This window comes from Pseudopipra pipra, chromosome 6 (assembly GCF_036250125.1).
Source record: "Pseudopipra pipra isolate bDixPip1 chromosome 6, bDixPip1.hap1, whole genome shotgun sequence".
Classification (NCBI taxonomy): domain Eukaryota; kingdom Metazoa; phylum Chordata; class Aves; order Passeriformes; family Pipridae; genus Pseudopipra; species Pseudopipra pipra.
Genome location: NC_087554.1, coordinates 1,821,457 through 1,838,824, shown reverse-complemented (window position 1 = coordinate 1,838,824; position 17,368 = coordinate 1,821,457). Strand labels below are relative to the sequence as shown.

Below are 17,368 nucleotides of genomic sequence, written 5' to 3'. Positions count from 1 at the left end.
CATTCCTTCAATGAATGCTGGGTAGCAAAAATAATCTGAATAATTTTAGGGAGAATCAAAAACAAAATCTCCACAATAAGTCCCAGCTAACTCAAGATGTCAGACAAGATCTCTTTGGGGAAAATTAACTGCCTTATTTTTGTTTACACAAATTAACTTAATGAGAAAAAGAAATCACCTGATACTGTTTCTGATTAATAACTTAAACACTGGAGAAAAGGGAAAGGTCTCATTCATTCTTTCTCACCTCAAGTTTGACCACCTATTATTACAGATACCTATAATTTACAGACACTAAAAAAAAAAAAAAGACCTCTAGAACTATCATAAACCAAATAGTACTAGCAGAGTTTATGGTATCTCCATTCTAGTCTATTCTAGATCATATTTAATGCAAAACCATAGATGTCATCTGATTACATATAATCTGAGCAGGGCACAATTTGCTTTTGTTCTAGTTGGAGTTTAAATATTATGCATCAAAGTGTTTGTTGTGCTGGAGCACTGTCATTTCCTACAGCTTTGCAACTCATAAGAACCTTTAAGGTCCTCCTAAGAATAGTTAAAATTTCAGAGTTTCAGCCTCTGGCATTCATACTAGAAGTCACTGCTAATGAACCTCTTTTACATATCACTACAGCCATAATATATGGAGGAGATCCACATGTCTAGTTAAAATGCCAGTGACTATGGCAAAAGAAAAAAAAATGGGAAAAAGTAGGGTGAAAACTGGGAAACATGCCTCTGGATATCTAAAGACACTGATTCTGAAAATACTTGGTTCTTTAAGAGAACAGAGAAAACTCAATTGCCCAGAGAGCTGCAAAAAACATCGGTTGGGTATTTGCAAAGAACACCATTGGACTGAAAAGATTAAAATGTAGTTTAATCAATACAGTAAACTTAAAGAGGAAATTACTTGCATGTGGATTTACTGCAACAGACTTTTCATTGAGAAGTGAGGTAGATCGGTAAAAACTAATTTGTAGCCTTTGCTTTAAAGACAGGACTACTACAGGGACTTTGTGAAACAAGGCAATAAAAGAAGATTCAGAGATAAGTGGAAATATTATTGCTAAAACCCCTGACAAACAGACTTCCCAAAGGAGACAATCAACAAGAATATTCAGTAGGAGGGTACTAACATCTTTATCTCAGCTGTGACTCACTCTTAAGTAACATTTATTTTCTTAAGAACCCCTATAAGTAAAATGAAAACCCCATTCACTGACCATAACTATAGGGAGAACATCATCTTTCTGATTAAATTTTCTTTATATTGGCAACTCCTTGTATTAGCACACAACAAGAAACAGAGGCCCAAATCAGCTATTTTATAACAAAGAATATAACTGTATCAAAGATGAGTAAAGGAAATTTTTATGTGTAGGAGAGAAGAAAGCAGAAAAACTAAATCCAAGATCAGAGCATTTCCTTCCCCACCCACAATAAAGTGTTTATGGACTTCCCTGTCATGACTATAACGTTAAAAATGTAAATTTATACGACAGTCCCAGTTGAGAACCATATTAATACCAACTGGTTACCACCACTCACGTCAGCGAGAAACTGTCTCAATCTGTGTTCAAAATTTCACTTATTCCAGCAAAATTCAGTTGACACATTGCATTCTTTTGCAGAAAGTGCTGAAAATATATATATCAAAAGAAAAACAAGAGTGCTGAACAGTTTCCAGTTTCCTTTAATCTGAACAGGATAACAGTATTATAAATGCTTCTGTTTGAGGTAAACACACTTAGACTCTTTTACAGCAGTCATTAGTTGTTCACTACTAGCTTAGAAACCTGCAAAACCATGGATACACAGACCTGAAAAAAACCCACCCCAATAATAAGCTATTCATAAATATTTAAATTACCAAAACCTCTTCAGGGGCAATAATAGTTACTCTCCACAGCTTATAACCTCAAATAGTTTCTTTTGCAAGTTCTGTTGCCAAGAAAGTTGGTTTGGTTTTTTTTATTTATATCAAAGACAGTTTAATGAACAGTCACTTCATCAGCCTCTTCTTATCTAAATAGAAACTTACACAACTGAAAAAAATACTTTACATACAGTGTCACAATTTCTGTGTCCATTTAATGTGTGAAAATTTCACCATAGCTCTGACATAAAAATCTGAACTTGAAGTTCTTTATGTATTTTACTGATTTAAGTGTCTTCAGCAGCAGGACACATGCAAGAGCAATTTGTATGCTAATGTGTGTGTACACTATTTGCATTCTCACTGCTTCTTCAAACACTTAAAATACAAGGCAACACAACAAGACTTGACTGCAAATTTTTGATCACTGAATCCATCTCAAAATTGCTACATCACTTCGCCACTGTTGGACGAGGCTGTTTTCAAATGAAAACAAGAACATACACTCTCTTTAAGCTTTCTACTTATTTATGTATTGTTTCAGCCTTTGTAGGCTTATCACACATTGATAAGCCTAAGTTATAAGATCCTGTGAAGCTAACATAAGCACTAATATCACAGATAAAAGCATCCGAAATGTGAAAATTATTTAAGCATTTACATTGCATAAGAAATCCTTTCAACTTAATATTCTATTTATGATCACTCAGACAAAAAAAAAACATTTCACTGTATCATTTTTCTCAAGGAACCATGTAACAATATACCTAGACTACACACAGTGTACATATATCAACACAGCAGTGTAGAGACTTGAGCTAAGCCAGGTACCAAAAGCAAACTACTTACAGTACCATACCCAAATAAGATAGCTTGTAAAAGTTCCACACTAATGAGGCAAAACCATTTCTGGTACCATACAGCCATTTTATAACTACAGTATCTCTACAGTGCTCCTCATGCAGTGTAAGCATTTCCTAAGGAAACACCTCCAACCATGGAAATAAGTATCTCAGAACAAGGGATGATGATGATGATTTTTAAAACCCCAATACTACCTCTTGTACAAGAAGAAGAGAGCTTTACACAAACTCATGACACGACCATCCATGAGAATTCCCCACTACTATGAGTAATGAACAGGACTCCAGGAATACACATGTGCAATTCAGAAAGACAAGTACAAAAGCAAGAGAGTATTCAAACGCAATAGTTTTATTAGTTTTGAATGCAGAGTCTTAATTTGAATTGCAAAACAATTTTGAACCTTTAAAAGATGCAATTGATCCTTAAAGAGCACCCCTTTATTCCTCTAAACAAAAGTTATGCCTACGCTGCACAAATTTTTCTGCTGGAGTGTTAGTGAATCACAAACATTAATTAATCATTTAACTCACCTGACCTGGCTGGGGGGATAAACAACTAAGAACCTCCTCCAGCATCACTGGTATATGCAATCTTCCAAAGTTACTGTTTTCCGTACTTTGAGGCAACTCTTCAGTTTCGCATTTCTGGACGGTTTGTTCCTTTAACTCACAGTCAGAAAGCTTTTTTGATGAAATATGGATCCTTCTGGCCAGACTAGCCACGCTTACCGAATTCAGTTTTAAGTCGTGGAGAAACAAACACTTGTAAACTTGGCAGAGATACCGAGATAACATTTTGGAGTTGATCAAACTGGAAGAACAGTAGATGCTGGGAATTACTTTCAAACAAATACTTGAAACAGTGTATCTGTTTAAAAAACAAAGTGGAACTGCTATAAGTAAAGCAATCAACACACATTCCAAGATGGGCAGTTTTATAGATATGTCATGTCAGCAAAATATGTTTTCAGAACTTTCAATGCTATTTACCAATCAAGCATATTCGAGCAACCAGTAGATTATTTTCACTATCAAATTTTTATTATGTGTTTTGCTTGCATTTACCTTGCCGGAGGCCTCAGATATTTTGCCTGCACAGATAAGAACATGCTGAGTAATCGCCTCTGGAAAGTTATTCTCTCAATAATTTAAGCCTCAGCTGGGTAGTATTTCCACTTACCTTAAATTCATTAGTGCACATCCCTCTAACTTTGCACAGACACCCAGAACTGAGGTTTCACAACAAAACACAGCGCCCCTACAGCAAACACACACATCGCCACGGGATGCTGTGCTGGTTTTGGCTGGGGCAGAGTTAATTTTCTTCACATGGGGCTGTGCTTTGGATTTGTGCTGAACACAGCAGGGAGGAGACACAGCTGGTGCAGATGACCCAAACTGGCCAAGGGGATATTCCAGACCATATGATATCATGCTGAATTTATACAGTGCGGGGGGAGAAGGAGGTTTGAAGTGATGGTTTGTCTTCTCAAGTCACTGTTGCGCGTGAAGGGGCGCTGCTCTCCTGGAGAGGACTGAGCACCTGCCTGCCCTTGGTGAATTGATTCCTCTCGTTGCTTTGCTTGTGTGCGCAGCTTTCTCGTTCCCTATTAAACTGCCTTTATCCCAACCCACGAATTTCCCAGTTTTCACCCTTCCCCCGCTCTCCCCGATCCCGTGGGTGGGGCAGCGAGCGCCTGCCGGGGCTTGGTTAAAGCAGGACAGGTGCGGCCACCAGCCTCATCCTCCTCCTCCTCACACCGACCCACGGGGTGCGAGCCCAGCCGGGGACACGCTTTGCCTACAGCCAACCCTATTCTGTCAGACCACGGGGATTTTGTTTCGTAGAAGCGAGCAGAGAGCGTACTTTATTACGGTCTAAAGCGGCACTCGGGCACAACCGGAGGCAGAGCGGGGCTCGCACTGAGCCAGAAGGTGAAGGCAGAGGCGGCCGGAAAGCGTCAGTAGCCCGCAGCCCGGCCCACGCCAGCTCCGCGGCCGAAGGCTGCTCCCCCGCTCCCCGCCCGGGCCGGGCCAGCGTGACACGCGGAGCGAGGCCCCCCGCCCGTTGGTGGCCCCGTTGGTGGCCCCGTTGGTGGCCCCGTTGGTGGCCCCGTTGGTGGCCCCGTTGGTGGCCCCGGCACTGTCCCCGCTCTCCCGGGCCGCTCCCCCCGGGCCGCGGGGCACGCGCCGACCTCGGCCCCGCGCACTTACCGTGAGCGCCGTCGCTCTGCTGACGTCACGGGCAGGCGGCCAATGAGGAGGCGCGGAGGGCGGCCTGCTTGTGTTTGAATTGGGCGGCCGGAGCGTGGCGGTTGGAGCGGCCGCGGAGGTGAGAGCGGGAGTAGACACGGGCCGGGAGACCGGGAATGGGCGTGGGCCGGGGGTGAGTGCATGGGCCGAGGGGTGAGAGAGCGGGCGGACAGGGGCCGGGGGGTGAGACCGGGGATGGACACGGTCCGTGGGTGAGTCCCGGGGATAGGCGCTGCCCGGGGGGCGAGTGCCGGCGGCGGACACGGCCCGGGGGGCGAGTCCCGAGGCGGGCGCTGAGCGTTGTCTCGCCGCTTTGCCGATCCCGGCGGCGTGCCCCGAGCAGAGTGTGTGCGGTGGGGTACGGAGGGGAGCCCCCCGCTCCTCTGCCCCAGGTGTTCCCTTGCTCCGTGGCCGTGTCTCGGTTATGGCTCAGCTGAGCTTGCCCTGAAGCGGCAAAAGCGTCGCCGAGAGCCTTCAGCGTGCAAGTCGCTGTCCGCTCTTAGAGGCACGAACAAGCAAGGATGAGCCCTTTAAAGGAAATTCCAGGTTGTTATCGGTCGCTGTATCCCATGCAAGTTACGTTAACGTAAATCCCGCTGTAACTCCCTTTAAACCCACGTGCAGCGTGGGTAAATCAATAACCCAGGGAATAGAGGTCCCTATAACTACAGCATAGGCGGCTGCTCTGCCTTCTGCTGTAGGACAAGAAAACTGCCCACATTAGTCTGTAGGAACCTGGAAGCTCATCTTCAGGCTTGCCCTGACACAAAGGACAGCCAGTAGGTTATTTAGTAGTTTGAATTGTTATAATAAACTTAGGAATTTACCGGGGAAGTGCTAGCTGGGTTCCTTAAAGCTGCGCTGGATTAAGTCATGTTTTCAGGCCGGTTACAGTGCTTCCCTAAGTTGCACTGCATTGTAGCTAACTGGCAAGCGCTGGGGGGACCCAGCTGAGATGCCGGGTGTTAGTCCTTTTCAAAAGCGTGAACTACCTGAAAGGTTTTATCTGAAATATAATGCCTTTCACTCTGTGTTGTCAACTGCAGAGGAGATTCAGCTGTGCAACCTGAAAGAGTCTTGGAAGCGAAGCTGGGGGCCGGAGGGGATGACTCCCGCTAAGGAAGAAGATGTTTGCAATCACGTGAAAGTGGTGGTCCGTGTCCGTCCACAGACCCAGAAGGAGAAACAGGACAACTTTAGCAGGGTTGTCCATGTTATTGACCAGCATGTGTTGGTCTTTGATCCAAAGGAGGAAGAAGTTAGCTTCTTTAACGGGAAGAGACTGACCCATAGGGATATTAACAAAAGACAAAGGAAAGATCTTAAATTTATGTTTGATGCTATTTTTGATGAAATGTCATCCCAGTTGGAAGTTTTTGAGCATACTACCAAAACTCTGATTGATGGCTTCTTAAATGGATATAACTGCACAGGTAACTTCGCTGTTTATTTTCTTTAATTAAAAAGCTTCAAAGTTTCTACCATCGTATGCAGCTGCTGCAGGGGCATTAAAAAAGCCTGAGATAGAAATAAAGCCCTGTGTTTTAATTAATATGTATGAGAGGCTGGTTTTTTCACATATGGAAGTTAGAATAGCTCTACTATTTTGGAAGTAAGTTTGTGTTAGGGTTATATAAGACTTCAGAATTTTATCTGAAATATGTGTGCTAATGACATAATAACTCCTCTGGAGTTATTCATGCAGAAGCAGTTGTGTCACTAAATGTGTGGTAGCCTGCTTTATGAACTCTTTAAGAGGCTTTTTTAATTGGCAAATGAAATGTGATGAGGAAATTAAATGTCTTTTAGCAATAAGTTGATGGTGTAGGGTTATGAGAGTAAGTAAATAATATTTTCATGTAAATTTTGAACTGAAAATTCAAAAATGTTACTTTGAAATAGGTCTGATTACAGCTGTTAAAGTCTAAGTAAGGAACTTGATCAGTTTATGAAAACAGCTGTTCAGAATGACAGGACTCTGAATGTTTATTTGACTTATGTGTTTCTGATTAGCTTACTGGTATAATTTCCATGTTCTTACTTTGTTTTTTTTGTGTAAATTCAGTGCTTGCATATGGTGCAACAGGAGCTGGAAAGACTCATACCATGTTAGGTTCTCCTGAAGATCCTGGAGTGATGTATTTAACCATGATGACACTTTATGACCGCATGGATCAAATAAAAGAAGATAAAATATGTGATGTTGCTGTCTCTTATTTAGAGGTGAGTTCCTGCATTTGCTATGTTGCTTTTAATAATTCATATTTAATACATAAAGACAAGCTGGTTTTGCCTTTCCTTGGTCCTTTCTGGGGCTTGACAAAATGCATCCTTACAGGAGTGGAACTGAACTGTGCTCTGCCAAATTTGCTGCTCAAAGGCACTTGTCACTGTTTTACAGAAAGCTGCCTAAAAAGAACAATCACTTCTAATATACTCACTGAACATTCTTGTGTTTTTTGTCTTGCTGATCAATTACATCCCTCTGAATATCTGTTGATGTGTACCAAAAAATACCAGGGTTATATCTCAGGAATTCACAACAACATTCTATAAGCACTGTGAAATTACACAACAAAATGATGTTCTGTTTTTACAAGTCAGTGTCTTGGCACTGCTGTTGAGTACTAGTAGTGAAATTGTTTATCTTCTAGCTCCCTCAAATTCTTAATGGAAGAATAGTTGGTGTTTGGGAGGGGGGAGAAGGAGAGGAGAGAAAAAAGAAAAATAAATGCTTTGGACTCATGCTGCTTGCAAAAACTTTTTTTTTTGTTAAAAAAAAAGTTCTTTTTTTTTTAATAAGGAAAACAGTTATTTACTAGAAAAAATGATGCACCTTAATGGCTTAAAAGAAATCATGCACATTGAATATTTTAAGCTCAGTATAATAAAGCTGTTTGGAAAAAAATCTACAGTGTGAATTTGTTACTTTGCCTTAAAGAAATACTAAAAAAGATGAGTGATTTCTGTTTATTTAAGTTTAATTCAGTCAAGTATGGAAGATTTTAATAAAATACTTTAAATTCCCTTTCAAAGATTTACAATGAGCAGATCCGTGATCTGCTGGTCAGCTCTGGACCTCTGGCTGTTCGTGAAGATGCCCAGCAAGGGGTGATAGTTCAAGGTCTGACATTACATCAGGTATGTAAATACATATGGAAACTCACAACGTGCTTGAGAAATTTGAGAAAGGTCCCGTAGTTCTGTGAGAGTTGTATGGAACTTGGTAATTTCCTAGTGGGCTGTTTTCTGGCCAGTAACTTGCAATCTTAACTGATTAGTCAAAAGCACATCGGGGAATAAACTGGTAATATTGTTGAATGCAACTAAATAAAGCATTCAGTCCTTATTGTCATCCAGCAGGTTTTTCAGCTAAAACATCTTGGCATCTTTGCCAAAGAGTTGCTATGCTGGCCTGGAAAAGTAGTTTAACATGAAACTTTTCAAACGTGGTTATTATAAAAACAGAAACAACCCTGAGACTTCACATTGGTGTAGAACACTCCAAGATAGCAATGAAGGCAAAGTCAGTTTTGCAATCTGACAGTCAATTCTTGTGGACCTATTTTTTATTTTTTTTTTGTAGCCTTTTAGTGTATGTTACATGCTATGGAGCTTCCAGATTTTGTGTTCATGGAATGAATTGACAGGAAACAGTGTTCTTAGTTTGGCTTGCTTCCAATATCTCCAGTCTTGTGAAGGGGCAAAAAAAATTAGTATATCACTGTTTAATGCATTAGTACAAGAAGAATTAAGTCAGGCATTCTTAAATGAGGCTTCTTCTATGGAGGACCTTTTCAGATTTGTTTAAATTCTTTACTAAAAATATTCTCTGATCTAAATTTCTGCAGTTAAATGCTTTTCATACATGACTGCTTTTTAGTGGAGAATATTTGTTTGAAGTGCCTCAATTTCAAAACAGGAAATTTCTCTTATTTCTGGGTAGATAAAATGTTAAGTTCCTTTCTTTTTTTAAAGGTGTCTGTTAATGTATTGTAGAATCTCCTATAGTTGATGGAAAAGGAAAAAAAGTGTATTTATCTTGTTCTCTACCATTAAAGCCTAAATCAGCAGAGGAAATCCTTCAGATGTTGGATTATGGAAATAAAAATAGAACTCAGCATCCCACAGATGTGAATGCCTCCTCTTCCCGGTCCCATGCTGTCTTTCAGGTAAGATAACACAGCAGATGTACAGTGGTCATTACTGTGAGTTGCAGGTTTTGTTTAAAGTTGGATACACAGGAAGCTTTTATTTTTGAACTGTGTTGAACCTTCGTTTGGGTCAGAGGGGATTGAAGTTTTCCAGTTTTCTCGTTGACTCCTTATTCCTTAGAAGTATGTAAAGGATCATAATGTTTATATTTGAAAAAATGAATTCAATGAAAAGGTCTCTAATTCCAATAGTTTGAACATATAACTTATATTTATGACAACTTGTGTACCTTAGAAGAAATATCTCTTCTGAAAAATGGTAATTTTGAGCTTGGAATATACTTCCATATTGTAATCTTATAAACTGAAAGTTATTGGTGGGTTTTTCATTGGTTTATGGTTTCATTATGTTGCTCAGCATTTCTGTAAGAAAAATAATTTACAGAATGAGGTTACATGTCTGACTATAAGCTGAGAATGTCAAGTAGTACTTTCCTACTGTATTTATTTTGGTTAATGTTAATTTTTACGCTAAAGTGATTTCTTAATGTTGTGGTATGTGCCAAGTTTTAGAAAATGAAATGATGATTCTTAGTTTCCATAAATGAGTTTTGAATGCGTTGTGTAAGTCCACTGGAACTTACAACTTCCCCCAAGATTATTGCTGCGTGCTACCCCCTGACTCCTCCTTAAATACAACCTCTGATATTTAAAAACTAGTCCCATTAACTAAAATGTATTTTCTTTTCTTTTCTGTTTGTTATCACCTACTGCAAAGCAGTATCTTGAATTATTTATATGATGCCCCTCAGGGTTGAAAAATATTAAATTTGATTCTAGTCCTTGCATTACATCATTCAACTGTTGGGCAGTTCTTAACTGTATCTGCAGACTTTGGCAATGCTTAATGAAAGCAGCCAAAAGTTTTGGGATTTTTTTAAAGAAACTTCTAAATATGTAACACAGCAAAAGTCACTGCCACTCTAAAAGCTTCTATGTTTTCTTATATACCTTAAACTTCTGTTTGCAATTGCCCTCCCTGTTTTTAATTTCCCCTGAAGTCCTGCCCATGGTTGTACACTGTATGTGATCATACCGAGACTTCTTCTGAAGTTGTTCAGGTTGAGAAGTTGTTCATTGTTGTGTGTGTGTTCTGCCTTTAAAAAGGCACAGGGTACAGTGCTACAGAGTTAACTGCTGATTTCTGTTTGTTTACTTGCTGGGCTGGGGTGTCTTATCTCCCTCACCTTGACTCAGGAATAAAGCTCTGGATTGTATGATCTGGCAGTCTTTGCATTCTTCTCAGTACATCTCTAAAAGTGGCAAGCAATTACATAAATCACTTCAGTTTCTCATGTATTTCCACACATCTGTGACGTTCCGCTCAACAGATTTGTGTCTTTGGTTCCAGAGATGTGAGTGTTGAGAAATCCCCAGTGCTGTCTCGATTGAACTTTTTTCTATTATTTTAAGAACTGTTTGTTTGTAGAGATATGTTATCTTTGGCTTTGCTTGTTAACTTTATTGGAGCAGGATGTTGTCTGAAACTCACTCAGAAACTGATAAAAGTCTTAGCCCGGGACATTCTGAGCTGATTTTAGAGATGCAAGTTTTGCCTTCCCGTACCATCTGTCTTTGGTTTGAAACATCTATCTAGGTCAGGCAATTACTGCATCTGAAAGTAAAATCCAAATTGCCACACTGTTCTATTGAAAGTGTTCTGCTGACTGACAAAGAAATATAAAAGTTTCTGCTTTGGGGCATTTCCTGTATCTTTTGAATTTTTACAAAAGCTTGAGTCGTACAACATAGTTTGGCTGTCACTCCAGCATTCCCTGCTTCACTAATGATAGTTACTGGGTTGTTCTGATTGAATGTTCCCAGTCTGAGGTTGGATTCTTTTTGTCTATTGTACTAGAAATAGTACAACTGAAGTTAGTTGTACTGTTTGATATAGAAATATATCTATTTGGAATAGATACATTTCATGGCAAGTCATAAGTATTTGATTCACTCAGAATACTTGTCAAATTATTCCCAGTTACAAAGTGCTGTGAAGACTTCATTTCTCATGCACAAAGCTTAAAGCTACAGAACTAGTGAGATATTGTCTTTATTGCCTCATGCATGGCAGCTCTTTTCTAATTGTCTAAAAGTCTGTTCATGAAAGGGTCAGTAACCAATAGCCTTATTAACAAATGGCAAGGCACTCAACACAAAAGAAGGGAAAATTTATAGAGAATTCTGGAAAAGTAAAAGCCATCTAAGGATAACTTTAATTCTCCTTACTGACTGTATAATCACACTCTGCCTACTTCCTTATAAACCTGAGGAAAGAATACCTTCAGCAGCAGAAGGAAGCAAAAGTGTTTAGTTCCTTGTACATCTCCTGTACCGTGAAAATTTCAGGAAAAATGGGATGAGGAGGAACAAGTGGCTTCAGTGGGCACCACATTCCAAAAGATGTTGGAGTGTGTTTTCACAGCAGTAATTAAGTGTTGTTTCCTATTAATGGTAGATACAATTAAGTCTAAGTCCCTGAAAATCCAGCCTTTTTTCTGGTTTATCCCTATACGTGTCTTTATTGCACATTCCTAAAATGTGCATTTAAAAAACGAACACGTCTTTCAATTTATAGCACAATAGTGTGATATACATCTTAAGTAATGAAGAATCAAGAGCTATTTTAGCTGTGAAATTCATTTTTCCCTGTAAAGAGTAAAAAAAAACCTCACTAATCTTTGCTGCTGTTGTAAGCCCAGGACCAGTTGGTCACTTAATCCTCTGCAGCAGGATGGGGGAGAGAATCAGAAGTGCAAAAGCGAGGGAGTTGGGAAACTTGTGGTTCACTTAACTAAAGGGGAAGTAGGGGAGGGACCAATCACTTGGCACCATCAGATTAATGCTCAGCCATTCCTCAAGCAAGGGCTGCTTCAGAGAAACTTCCAATCAGTTGGGGTCAGCTGATTTCTTGCAGCCTCTTGCCGACTGCCTTGGTGACCGCAGAGCCGCTGTGCAGCAGCAGCTGATCACCAGTGTGTCACCAGCACTGCCTGGGTCACAGCTCTGAAAGCACCACATAGGCTGCTATGCATAAATTTAACTCCACCCAGTCAAACTCCGTGCAACTACACTCTGCTTCTTTTTCCTTACCGATACCTGGCACAAGTTGAGTTTAAGAGGTGTCAGAAATGGGTTTGCTCTTTTCCATTAGGCCAAGGTGCCTGTTGGTGTTAGATATTTACAAAAAGGTTTATCTTGGATTTCGAGAAGGATTCCAATAAGGATTTCTGAAAACAGTTTTTAATTTAATTGTGTAACTTACTGCTTAAAATGGTTAGTGGCTACCTTTTATTTTCTTTTTTTTTTTTTAATCGTAGATTTACCTACGGCAGCAAGATAAAACAGCCAGTATTAATCAAAATGTTCGTGTCGCCAAAATGTCCCTCATTGACCTGGCAGGATCTGAACGTGCCAGTGCAACAAATGCCAGGGGGGCTCGTTTTGTAGAAGGAACAAACATTAACCGCTCCCTGCTTGCTCTTGGAAATGTCATTAATGCATTGGCAGATCCAAAGGTTTGTAAGTGCTGCTTTCCTGTGCAGTCTTCACCTCCTAGTGTTCTGAATTTTTATTTTTTTTTTGAATGCTAAGCTGGTTGAGTAATGGGAATTACATTGTTGATGCTACTCCTTTAAGATTGTTTTCAGGGTTTCCACCATCATTTCTGTGATAGCTGAAAGACAATCCCAATGAGAAAGAGTTCTCAAAAATAATGTGCAGCTACCTAAGGATAGTGTCAAAGATGAATGTAATTGCTTTTCTTACTACCTTTTTCAAAATCAAGCATACGTAGAGAACCTTGTATGAGTAAACAAATAGCCTTACAAATAATCTTTATTCTCTGTGGAAGAGACTTTTAAAGGATAAAACAGCACCTATCCCCAGTTGTTCTTTTATGATCTTACATACATACACACATGTCCCCTGCTCAAAGCAGTCTCCTGATCTGGCTCACCAGCTCAAGGGAAGGAGGGGGTACAGTTGTGTGGGATAATGACAAAACTTTTGCCTAAGTCAAGACCATTGTTTACCATGACACTTTACCTTCTGGGCAACTAGCAAATTCTCCCTTCAGATATGCCAGGAGAAAAGGATCAGAGCTTTTATTTCTCTTCCTGGTGATGCACATTCTCGTCACCATCTTGTTGGAGTGGAAGGAGGAGTTTAAAACCCGTACTGTGGGCATAAGGAAGATTCTTCATGTTGATTTATTTGGTGCAGGATTGGGTTCCTAGTGACCTAACTTGGCACCATGAGACAAATGAGACAGAAAGTTTGTAGATGTGCTTGAAAGAAAGCTTCACACGGCCGAGTTGGGTTGCCTGGAAATGTTGTGGAATCTCTATCCTTGGAGATAATGAAAACCCAGCTGGGCATAGTCCTTGGCATCTTGCTCTAGCTGCCCCTGCTTGAGCAGAGGGATTGAACTAGAGGGATCTTAGAGGTCCTTCCCAAAGTGAACTGAAAGTAGTTTAATGTATCTTGCCTTTTCTGTTGGTTGCCCCATGACAAAAATAAAAGTTATATATCCAGACATCAGAAAGTAACCTAGCTAATACACATGATGTAAAGGTATTAAACAGCTTCAAGAGACTTAAACTGTTTGAGAGGTATAGGTAACTTCAAGAAAACTTAGTTAGGTCCAAGAAAAGTTTCATGACTGTCATGTCTTGTGGCATTGTTGAAATTCTAAGTGGACTTTTATTTAAAGTACAGTTGTCTAATCCATAGAAACGTGTACAACTCTTTTCAGCGCAAGAAACACATTCCTTATCGGAACAGCAAACTCACTCGTCTGCTGAAAGATTCCCTTGGAGGAAACTGCCGGACAATAATGATAGCTGCTGTCAGTCCCTCCTCCTTGTTCTATGATGATACCTATAACACTCTGAGGTATGCAAACCGAGCCAAGGATATCAAGTCTTCTGTGAGTATATTTGTATTTATTGATCTCTTGTCGAAGTATAATAATACAGTATTAAGAGAAGGATAATTATTTCTTTTGGAATATTATATTTTCCTTTACTTTTGTCTCAGTTCTGTTCAGTTATCTCTTCCTTCTTACAGACACCTCTTCCTTATATGAGTGATAGATGTAGTAGGTACAGACTAGATACTAGATCTGGCCTAAAAGCAACATAGCTTCATTAATGAGAAGATGTTGCCAGTTTGAAATAGTTTGTTTGGGGAGCATGAGATTTAGGAATAATCCTCAGCTGGTAGAATTCACATCTGTTTTCAGTATCTTCTTGTTACTTTCTTGAAGAACTGTGAAGTATATTAAAGATGTGTCTGACCAGTTGTACAAGAACCAGTCCAGGTTTGTTACAAGTAGAATTCAGCTGCAGCCAAGAAGTTCAATGAGATTATATTGACAATGAGATTATATTAATTATATTGATAAAGGAAAAGCCACCAGAATGTCCTGTCTTCCGATCTCTATTGTTTTGATTTTTTTCATAATCTTTTTTATTGCAGCTCCTAATTGCTTTTATGTAATATGGGGTTCACTGTAGTTTCCATTTGTTGCATAATAAAGATAGTTTTTATAGTAAAAGCTATAAGATATACGTTAAATGGTCAAACTAGTCTGAATAAATGCAAAATGTGCTTGCACATGTAAATGTAATTACTTTTTATTGTTCTGCTGAGCAAAATTACCTGGCCATGGGTGTACAACAGATGACAGCAAAAGCTGTGAGTTATATTTTTGTTGTGCAAGTCAGGATTGTATTCATCCCTTTCCTCATAATACAGTGTATGTCTAACTATGTAGTAATTATACATGGTGTATTTATTATGCATGAAAACATGAAGGAGCCACCTTAAATTCTAACTTATTTCTTTACAGTTGAAGAGCAATGTTGTTAGTTTGGACAGTCACATAAGCCAGTATGTTAAAATTTGCAATGAACAAAAGAAAGAGGTATGTAAAAAAAGATCTGTTGTTTAAAAGTTTGAAAGATTAACTCTGAATACAAAAAAAAAAAGTATATAGGATTGAACCTTAAAGGCAGTATTGTCCTAATTCTCCCATATAGTATTTTAAAGTAAGAAAATTTTATCTTCTGAGAGGAATATTACCTACTGCCATTTATAAAGCTGTTCAACATATCAGCACAGAATGCTGGGTTTGAAAAAAATCAAAAAAGCCTATATCCCAACTAAAAGGTGCCTCTTTTGGTTTAGATCCTAATGTTGAAGGAGAAACTGAGAGAATATGAAGAAAAGCAAGTAAGCATTCCTGAAAACTATGATGCTGCAGAACTTTCAAACAACCAGCAAGTGGAAATAGAAAGGTAAATGAATCGCATCTCAATCTTGCTTCCCAAACGGAGCTTGCCTAGCTTGGAAACGCATTTGTAAAACAAACTTGCTCTTTTCAATATTGGTTTCCTCATTTTAACATTGCTTTACTTAGACTGGGTATGGCTTTGCATAATGTGCTGCTTCTTTTTCTAGAGGAACTTGGTGGTGGATTTAAAACGAAAGGGGGGGATGCAGGAAATGAGATGTGACAGGAAGGAGCATATGAATGCTGGCTTCCAGCAAAGCTGCTTAACAGGTTGTGTTTGTGGGTAGGCAGAATGGAGTTTGCATAAATGACAGCAGCTCTTGCTACTGTTGGCAGACACGACTTCAAGTAGTATCTTTCCTGCAAGGTTTGAGAGACAAAAACCTTGAAGCTCTTCTCTCTACGAAGAGTTTAACGTATGTTTGTAGATTCCTTATTTTCTGTGGCTTTTATATTTCTTGACCTCTCTCTCCTCTTGATATTCCTGTTGGTCTTCTCTCATGGGGCTGTCTCAAGAGAGCCCACAAAATGTAACAAACTAAGATGTGAAGTATCAGTTTGTTGAGGAAGTCAATCTATTCCATGAGAAAGTAAGATGTTGGTGCAAAAGTCTTTCTGGGTCTGTCTCTGCGTATCTCATCACGTATTTCTGAGAATTATTAACCTAGGTTGATTCACTTAGCTTTTTTTAATTGGCCCTTTGAATGTCTTGGTTTTCAACCTGGGAAACCTGCTGAGGTGAAGTAAAAACCCATTCAAAAGCAAAATGTTCTCTAACTATGCTTTGTTTTACTGGCATCCCAGGCATTTCAATAAACTTTCTCATTCAGGTTATTTAAATTTAATTTTCAAAATAAGTGTGGGCTTCTAAGTCATGTTGATAGTTCTGACAGTTTCCCTGCATATTTTTGCACTGTATGTCTTTTAAGATTGATTTAATTTCCTGTGATTTGCCCTTTATTTCATTCCTTGTGTGTGGGAAGAGTCAGTCAAGGGCGAGGTCTCTAAAATATCTTTTCAAAATGCTGGACATATTCTATGCCAAGATTAGTTGGTCAGGGAATGTTTGCATTTTAATGTTATGGCATATCCATAGAGCCACATATAAGCCTATCCTATTCCCTCTAAATATCAGAAATAAAGTGAGTATCTCATTCTGTTCTTCCTCATGAATATCCTGTCAGGTTCATCCTACTGATGGTGTGGGTGATGAGTTGATTTCTCCCACGTTCACTTACAGGTTTTGAAGGTATTGTGCTGCCTTCTCCCTCTTGTTTGGGGCAGGAAAGAGTCTTATCCATGAGCTTGTATTTCAGTCCAACTACCCATGGTTTTTGCTTCACTGTCACCTGAAAGAGACTCACTGAGTATTGCACTTGCTTCTTCAAACCCAGAAATCATTCCTTCTCCATCTGTCTGAAGCTTGGAGTCGTGTTGTCTGCCAGCCCTTCAAGTCTTAAGCCTGTTGAGGTAGACAGTGGATGCTGGCTTTGGAGCTACAACCAACAAGTCCATGAGCACTTTGAGACAAGGCAGTGTAGAGGGTTCTTACCCTGCAGGATAACTTTGTAATTTTTCAAGGGCAGAAGAGAGGGTGAAGCTAACTCCATAAGAATAGAAGTGTGCTTATTGAATGAGTGAATCCAGCTCAAGGCAGGAACTTTGCAAAGGCTTCTATACTTGATGCTGTATTTGGGGCACAGATGATTATAGGTACACATTTACTGGTAATAGTTCCTCATGAGGACTGTACGTAGAATCAGGATGTGCACCCTCTCCTAAATTATGCCCAAGTTTTTACTGTGAGGGAAACAGAGGGAGGATTCACTCGGATTCCTTATTGCTGTGTTTC

The 17,368-nt window shown here is 39.6% G+C and overlaps 2 protein-coding genes across 3 annotated transcripts in view; one reads left to right on the top strand and one right to left on the bottom strand.

Annotated features, from left to right (window-relative positions):
• The window catches only part of METTL15 (methyltransferase 15, mitochondrial 12S rRNA N4-cytidine), an 89,910-nt gene extending 84,850 nt beyond the window's left edge, over positions 1–5,060 (bottom strand). The window contains exons 1-2 of one of the 2 annotated variants that reach the window (XM_064656980.1): positions 4,966–5,060; positions 3,283–3,562 (exon numbers count right to left, since the gene is read on the bottom strand). In XM_064656980.1, coding sequence (XP_064513050.1) covers positions 3,283–3,546 — 264 coding nt within the window. In that variant the 5' untranslated portion in view covers positions 3,547–3,562; positions 4,966–5,060. Of the gene's footprint in view, positions 1–3,282; positions 3,563–4,618; positions 4,798–4,965 lie in introns of those variants that run through there. The other variant, XM_064656978.1, reaches the window with a different exon arrangement.
• Positions 4,992–17,368, top strand: part of KIF18A (kinesin family member 18A) — a 31,752-nt gene continuing 19,375 nt past the window's right edge. The window contains exons 1-9 of the mRNA XM_064656981.1: positions 4,992–5,083; positions 6,051–6,437; positions 7,070–7,227; positions 8,041–8,145; positions 9,066–9,176; positions 12,539–12,736; positions 13,975–14,148; positions 15,073–15,147; positions 15,411–15,520. Coding sequence (XP_064513051.1) covers positions 6,110–6,437; positions 7,070–7,227; positions 8,041–8,145; positions 9,066–9,176; positions 12,539–12,736; positions 13,975–14,148; positions 15,073–15,147; positions 15,411–15,520 — 1,259 coding nt within the window. The 5' untranslated portion in view covers positions 4,992–5,083; positions 6,051–6,109. The remainder of the gene's footprint in view (positions 5,084–6,050; positions 6,438–7,069; positions 7,228–8,040; positions 8,146–9,065; positions 9,177–12,538; positions 12,737–13,974; positions 14,149–15,072; positions 15,148–15,410; positions 15,521–17,368) is intronic.